This window comes from Liolophura sinensis, chromosome 6 (genome assembly GCF_032854445.1).
Source record: "Liolophura sinensis isolate JHLJ2023 chromosome 6, CUHK_Ljap_v2, whole genome shotgun sequence".
Classification (NCBI taxonomy): domain Eukaryota; kingdom Metazoa; phylum Mollusca; class Polyplacophora; order Chitonida; family Chitonidae; genus Liolophura; species Liolophura sinensis.
In genome coordinates, this window is record NC_088300.1 from 59,078,000 (window position 1) to 59,086,461 (window position 8,462).

General features: G+C 40.9%; 1 protein-coding gene across 1 annotated transcript; it reads right to left on the minus strand.

Annotated features, from left to right (window-relative positions):
• Window positions 1-7,084, minus strand: LOC135467395 (sialate O-acetylesterase-like). The gene is made up of 9 exons (XM_064745168.1): window positions 6,994-7,084; window positions 5,897-6,231; window positions 4,719-4,857; window positions 3,285-3,459; window positions 2,633-2,760; window positions 2,034-2,158; window positions 1,434-1,588; window positions 554-743; window positions 1-276 (listed from the first exon to the last, which is right to left on the minus strand). The coding sequence occupies exons 1-9, from the start codon at window positions 7,082-7,084 to the stop codon at window positions 1-3; spliced, it is 1,614 nt and encodes a 537-aa protein (XP_064601238.1).
• Between the last annotated feature and the right edge of the window lie 1,378 nt (window positions 7,085-8,462).

The following is an 8,462-nucleotide window of genomic DNA, read 5'->3' on the forward strand; positions in this document are numbered from 1 at the left end:
TCACAATTGATCATCACAGTCGACCTTCTCAAAAGGCACGGGCACCATGAAGGGTGGACCTGGTAGACCGGACATCCTACCATACACTGCGCATGCCTTAAACTGACAAGGACTCTCGCGCCAGGCGTACCTGACTCTTGTAACTGGAATCTTCCCACAGCCAGTAATGTCAAGCGTGAACTCCGATCCCCGGTGGCCTTCGATTGCTGCTGGGAGCCAGGAAGAATCAAGATCACTACAGGTTCTGTCCGAGACGGGACGGGGCGAGCAGCACACCTTGGAAAGAAGCAGCATAAGTCACTGTAGCCGACAGCCACAGGAAACACCAACATAGGGACATTTGCGTACCTTACAAAACCTCGCTGGTTAAGAGCTAGTTGTCTAACGCTTTAACCGTTTTAGCCAGTTATAGCCATGACTGACCAGGACCAACATGTTATAAATGATTTAAATAAGCCCACGTTTTCTGTAATAAGTACCCTTTTTCATAAAAACATGCAAACTCCTGCCACTCATTTGACTAAGTTATCCTAATACGTGTGAGTGTTCTCACCTCGAAGCCAGTGGTCTGACGGATATCAAGTGGCTCGCCCGTGTATATGACACTCAGGAGTAAGTCCCCAGTCACACCAATCCTCTGTGGAAGCGGTCCCTGGTATAAGACGTCACGCTGATCATAGGCCATGGCCAGGCCCGAACGACTCAGCCTCCAACCGATGTCTTTCTTGTAGCGTGGATGCAACCTACGATGGAAATAACATCGATCGCAGCGAGGTCAGCTCATGAAAACTACATACACTCAAAAAAGCAATCTGCTTATATTAACAGAAAGTCTGTTGTCTGCATGAGTAATGCTAGAATGTATTCTGTTATTATAATATAATACTGTGCAACATTCAACGTAATACTATGTTAGTCTGATAGAATTTTTATGTTGAATTAACAGAATATGTGTGTGATCTGTGTGATACATTCTAGCATCACTCAGACAACATATTTTCTGTTAAAATTAACAGATTAATTTCTTGAGTGTACGTCTATGCCTAGTAAGGAAAGGTGGTGTCAACCTGCATTGAAAAAAAGAAAAACTCCCACCTGATCTATTTTTGTTGTTTTTTGGGGGGAGGGGGGTGGGGGCAGAGTGCTTAGAAAAATAAAAACTCCGACTGCCAAAGTGGAAAAATTTGTAAAAAAAGGACAGTTAAAAAAAAAAAGAAACCCGCGATGTCCCTTTCACGACTCCGTGGTAAGGTGCACCCAAGAATATTTTTCTTTTTACCATGCCCTGCATGATCTGTGGATAGGTTTGTTTATGTAAACGGGGCAAATTATAGAAAAAAGCCATATCTCTCCAAGCACGTGGACGAGTTCGATGGTCAAATCATAAACATGTATGTAAAATGTATGGGCCTGTAGAAGTTGCATCAACTTACGACCCATGAGGACTGTCGAAGTCAGGTAAATCCATGGCCACGGCCATAAATACGGCTTCCATGGCTGGATTGGGGACGTAACCATATCCATGGGTCTGCTGCCACCTGATGCCAGGAAAATGAGAGATCACATGGCTTGGTCTATCTGGTGCCAGCTGCCGACAAAACAATCGGAGTGGATGGAACAAGCATAATTTACGTCTTATCATTAATATATCCGAAAGTTAGTATAGATCTAGTTGACATTAAGCATTGAGATCATCAATTGATGCCATTAGCTACACGTGGTGTATATTTTATACACATTATATATATTTTATATAGCTTTATATGTGGGTAGGTCAGAAATCTTGGACATTACGCCATCTGTATAAAGGCGAGTATGTTTATTAATTATATTTATTACTCGGTATCTAAAGCGCAAAACGGCAAGAAACTAAATTAAGTGACCAGAAGTAAAGTGCACACTTTTCTTCCCCTACTACAAAAGGAAAAATGCGCTTGGACTAACAGAGATGCACATGGAACAGGTGTTTATGTACATTTTGAAATTTAATTATCTATATAATGTAAGATGTAACATGAGTAATACTTGTATACCTGAACAAACCCGAACGGAAACTCTGGGGACGTTTTCCCATGAGAGCGGCTGAATCCTCTTCTCCAGCCCTGGATCATTGCACGGAAACCACACTGGTAAAACTCTGCTCTGGTGTTGGATTCCCCTATGTAAATATTCAGCAAACCAGGATGCGAGTGACATACTTATCATCAGATTTACTCATTTATTTATCTGATTTGTGTTTTTCGCCGTGCCGAAGACTATTTCATTTATATAACGGCGGCCAGCATTATGATGGGTGGAAACCGGGCAGAAATTAGAATATAAAGATCGACCCGTGTAGTTTGTCTCTTCAGCCATGGATTAGTGAAACATTATTTTAGGTAACGGATTTTAGGTACCGGACATTCTTGGACGCTCTGTCAGAATTTAAAAAAGAAAAAAGAAAAACCCACTGCAACGTCAGTCCCAAAAATCCAGTACTCAACGTCAAGGCACATGGATTGGAACTTCTTCGTCAAGTCCGTATTTGCACTGATGTAGACTGTTCCCAATATAGAGATCCTGTGCAAACTCAACATCTCAACATCTGTAATGAATTTCCTCTGGCTGTCTTCAAGAGTGGGTTTTGTCTTACCTTGATACCAAATGACGCCGTAAATGGTCATGTTGAGTAAGGGATGAATCATAGCGTTCCAGAGAACCGTATGAGCGCCAGGTACGAACCACTTCTTTTCTGTTTCTAGGCTAGAAACCCCTGTCTTCCTGGCAAAATCGATGGACAGGTGTGAAAACAGATTTGGGGCTTCTGTTCTCGTGCAGGAGGTCTAGTCTTGGCTCCTGCGACAAAATGACTCGACAAAAAAAGGGAAACTTCTACATGGTTTCTACGAAGGTATATGTATCGTTACGCTATAGTCCTGTTGCTTTGGGTATAAATTTAATTAATATTAATGAACAAGCCTTCGTTGACTGGACGAGATGTGTTGCGTGCACTACAACATCTCACACATCAAACGGCACTCACAAATTTGCTATAATGGAGCTGCAAAGCACAATATGGTGTTTACAATAAATAACAGGCTCAATACTACTTTTCAAGTGTAACTTAGCTCAGAATGTACACTGGCTCCATAATCCCTTTCAAGACAAATGCCCGAAACAGAGCTTAACTGTAACTGCACGAGGTGTATGTTACAATACGCTCTATTTCATTATATGGTCGACCAGTGTAAACTGATGTAAATCACTGAGTTCAAGGGCAAGCGGAGTTTACAAAAAAATCTTACGGATCGTTGTATTGATGGAGTCGTAATCCACAGCTGGTAAGCGCATCTGGGGGCGACCAGGTCTCAATGGCTGTACCATCCCACGCCGCTAATACCAATCCCAGGGGACGGTGTATGCTGTCACGAATATTCATAGCGTAGAAAAGGCACACAGCAGAGAAGGACCGCAAAGATTCTGAAAAAAAGACATTTTGTTCAACTAACTGGACCATGCAAACAGGACAAATCTGGACTGATCATCTTTACACATGGGAAGGTTTTTACTGTCCATATGACAGATATTTTTTTTCATCTGCTGGGCGATATATTTCCTCTTAGTTCTTAGGACGACAAGGCGACATTCTGACGAAACTCCAACGATATTCAGTCGAGAAGCTCGTGTAAATCTCTCATCTGCATCTGAATCTCGATTTGGCGACTAAATCGTTCATTTCTCGACCAAATCTCGCGCTTTGAAGAGATGCCTGATTCTCGACTTAATGTCGTTAGAATCTTGCAGTATCATCGAAATAACTGATCTGAGTTTCCAAGCTTAACTTGCAACTCAACATGGGAAGAGCGACTTTTGGGCGACAATACGAGGAATGGCACGTTGTGGAACCAAATCTCGATTCAATCTAGACTAAATCTCGCGTTATACAAAAACCTCCACCAAATCTCGCGCTGCCTCGCGAATATCGCTTCCTTATAAGATTACGACTGAATGTCGTTGTAGTCTCGTTGGAATCTCGTTACAATGTCGCGTTGTCGTCTTATCTTGACCTAATGTCGACTAAATCTCACAATGTCGTTAAAATATCGTTGTTACTGGTTTAGGGTAAGTATGTCAAAGAGAGCATGGCCACATCTGGCTTCCATAGCTGAAGCTGTGTAAACATCCTTGCTTATGGCGTCAACATGCTGCTTTCAAGAACAGATATCCTCAAAGATGCGAACATTTGATTTGGATTCCATGCGTAGAATATCGAGTGTCTTCTCAACGCCATTGAAAAAATAATGATTGTTATTCTCTTACCTGCTAACAGCTTAATTTACTACTTATATCATTATTTTTTCACATATTCCTTTGAAAATGGTGTATATTAGGATGTTTTGGAAATGAGCCTTGCGATTATCGACTTGAAGCGTCCTTTCTTGGTCAATGAGCGATCGAATGCTGGAAATGACGCTTAGATTTGAAGTTTCAAAAACACACATCAAGGCCTTGTATTAGAAACGCGTCATACACGTGTAAGTGGTTAGCGTGTTAGCACAGCACAATAGTCCTTACAAATGCGGTCGCTATAAGTTCAGGTCCAACTTATTTTGACTTCCTCTCCGTCGTACGTGGGGAGGTCTACCAGCTGCTGTCGTATAAGTGAAATATTCTTAATTACGACGTAAAACCACAATCAAATATATAAATAAAATATGAGAGCAATACGTTCTACTCACCCTTGGTTGGCTTCGTCCACGGAGTACTGACTTCATGAAGATCGTATAATGCTGAGAAAGACTGTACTTTGCTGGCCATGAATACCCTGATTTTGTCGTACTTTAGTGCCGCTTGTATTTCTAGGGTAGAGTTGTTAATCTGTTTAGATTAGTTTACTAAGTTGTAGGTATAAGGTGGAAATAAAATTATCAGCACATAAAGACGTCAAAGATGGTTCCTCCAAATCTGCACGTTGTGTGGTATGAACAGAGCTAGAGGAGGTCTCGTGTAGAAGCAGATCTAAAGCGACATAATGATTTATATATTTCATTGAGTTCCTGCTGTATACTCAAGAATATTTTACTTAAAAATAGGTTTATGTTCAGGTTTATGGTCAGGTTTATGTTTGGCGGAATATCCATATTGTAAATACCGGTACAGTGTAAAGGGAAGTTATTTATTTATTTATTCGATTGGAGTTTTACGTTGCATAATACTCAAGAATATTTCACTTATACAACGGCGACCAGCATTATGATGGGAGAAAAGCCCGGGGGAAACCCATCCACAGGTTACTGACAGACCTTCCCACGTACGGCCGGAGAGGAAGCCAACATGAACTGGACTTGAACTCACAGCGATCGTATTGGCGAGAGGCTTCTGCGACATTGTACTGCGCTAGCATGCACGTTAACCACTAAACTACAGATTCCCCGCCCCTACTATACTATACTATACTATACTATACTATACTATACAAGGCTGGATGGAGAACACCCTTGATGACATTCCACATCATAAGTAATTAACCAGTTAACACACAAAGAATGCAGCTGTTCTAAGCCTTGCTACTAAGGCTTATTGTTAAGGGGTGTTAGTAATCAAACATTGTCCAAAAGTTGCCGACTATATATGATCATAAACAAGATGCCACAAAGCCTGTTTTGACCTATGTCAAACTATCAACTGTGATATAAACGCTTTAGTTTAGGCAATGTTTGTTTAAAATGACATTTTTCAAGGGTTGTGTTAATACAAATGTATCCAAATTTGAACCTCTGGGGCCATTTTAACTGGGTGTGTCCAAGCTGTAAATCATGAAACGTCAAAAATCACTATGTGGAAACAATCAATTATACTCATGTGCCTAAACAAATCACTGCATTAACAGTCACATTTTTGAATATCTGTCACTCACCTGTTCCATCCTGAACACCATGTTACTCTGACCAGAGCAGACCCAGACGTCCCCGAAAAGGATATCATGGAGGGACAGTGTGCCCGAACTACTGACTATCGTGATATTGTGGGGACCCGGGTTCTCCACCATTGGTAGCGTGAAACGCCATACACCAGCTAGGTGACCGGGGCCTGGGACCACCGTACTCGACAGGTGGGTTATGTCTGGGATAGTGAGAGAGACAACGTCCCCTAAGCGAGGAGAGTAGCCCCATATGACAGCCTGGTATGGGCTTCTTTGCAACACCATATGATCGCCATAGTAGCTGGCTAGAGAAAATCCGGGCGGTCCGACTGGAATACGATTTGAATGAATGAATGACTATATGGCTTAACGTCACTTTTGTAAGACTACAGCCTTATAACAACAGACCGCAAATGACTTTCGATGAGATAATGGTAACGCCCTAAGAATACCATTTGAACCGTGAACGATAGATGTACCTGCATGTGGGCTTAATGCCATCAACTGAGAATTTTCCTGGGAGATTCTATGTATTAACATATTTATAATTAGGACAATTTGTTTCGAATTACAAGACAAATTTCGCTTGACTAGATCTGCAGTATTGATTACATACTGGTACATGTAAATTTCTTTCTAAGAATCCTCAAAGATTCTGTTTAAGGCCGGGATTGAAGCCACACCTCAAATATATATCTGGGGGGCCTCCGTGGCTCAGTTGGTTAGCGCGCTAGCGCAGCACAATGACCCAGGAGTCTCTCACCAATGCGGTCGCTGTGAGTTCAAGTCCAGCTCATGCTGGTTTCCTCTCCGGCCGTACGTGGGAAGGTCTGCCAGCAACCAGCGGATGGCCGTGGGTTTCCCCCGGGCTCTGCCCGCTTTCCACCCACCATAATGCTGGTCGCCGTCGTATAAGCGAAATATTCTTGAGTACGGCGTAAAACACCAATCAAATAAATAAATAAATAAATAAATCAAATATATATCTCAGAGATTTGATCGCGTCCCGCCCACTCTTGTATATACATGTATATTCTATGAGGTGTATAATTCTCACAATTTATAATGCGGATTGACCTGGATAAACCTACCTGTGTTTGATACCCGAATTAGGCCGAGGACACTGATTAGCACAGTAACGCTTGTACACAGGTGGGCGTCTCTGTGCATCCAAGCCTGCATGGTCGACTTTACAGCATAAATGATAGAACTTTTGCTCGTCTACACTCTGTGAACCCCTTGATTCCTGCGACCCGGTACCAGTACACTGCAATCGTGGCAACTAGACAAGCTATACATGAACGTAGGCGGCTTACCATAAATCTGTATTGCGAATTACAATAAGTATAAAATACAAATAACGGTGTGTCACATGTCACGTGACATGTTTTTTTTTATGATTAAGAGAACTTTGGATTGAGCTTTAGCAACAAACTATATCTTTGTACTGCTTTGATTTCTAGCACAGAAACAATATTTGCTCTGAGAGGTGAAATTAGTGTGTTGTTTCATGAGGTGGATCTAGGCCAGTGGAGCTAGACACGTACCTAAATCCAGAGTTCGTGTCCCTTGCACTCAAGCCAGCGGGCTAGTAACTGTTTTCACTGGTTTCACAGTTAACTGTTTCAGTGTGGTAAATAATAGCAAACAGATGTAAGTAGGCAAAATACATTAGCCTCCGTTATCATGCAACGTTGTTTTTTTTTTGTTGTTGTTGTTTTGTTAACCGCTTGGTTTTGGAAGGTTTCAATATAGGTCTAGCTGTAGACATATAGAACTAATGGGATTTAATATGATTCTATTCTAAATGAACAATACATTAGCAGAGAAACTGACCTCCATGTATCTATATAATCTGAAAACTCATGTCTTTCTCACAACAATTGTAAAGTACGACGTAAAACCGCAAGCATACATACATACATAGGCCTACATACATACATAGGGCTTACATACATGTCTTTCTCTACGTATTTCGCCACATTATGGCTGAAATATTGCCGATGTGGCGTTAAGCCATAATCATTCATTCGTCCAATCATTCATTTTCTACGTATACGGCCCACGTTTGCATAAACATATAAAACTAAAATTAATATGTCAGAGCAGGCTTATATGGCTAACGTCAATCACACTGTATTTTAAGGACTTGATGTCAATCACACTGTATTTTAAGGACTTGATGGATGATATAGGGCTAGAGTATATAGCTTGCCAGTGAAAGAGCAGATACCTGTATCATGCAAATTTAATTCTTCATGATATTATCGGCCAACACATCAAGCATTTATCTTTAAAAAATGAATAACCATAATGAAAAATGCCCATTCAAAACTATCCCAAGAACGCTTTTTTCTTTCTCTATTTTCTTCAATTTTTTTTATTTTTTTTTTTATTTTATTTTTTATTTCTCATACCGTTATAAGATTCCCAGGTGAATTGAGTAAGGATATTTTGTGTGTAGTAAAATAGGTTACACGAATTTAAAGTTTACAAGAATTGCATCCATAGGTAAATGTATCAGAAGAAAAATTGGATGTGACGGCATTAAGACAATAAA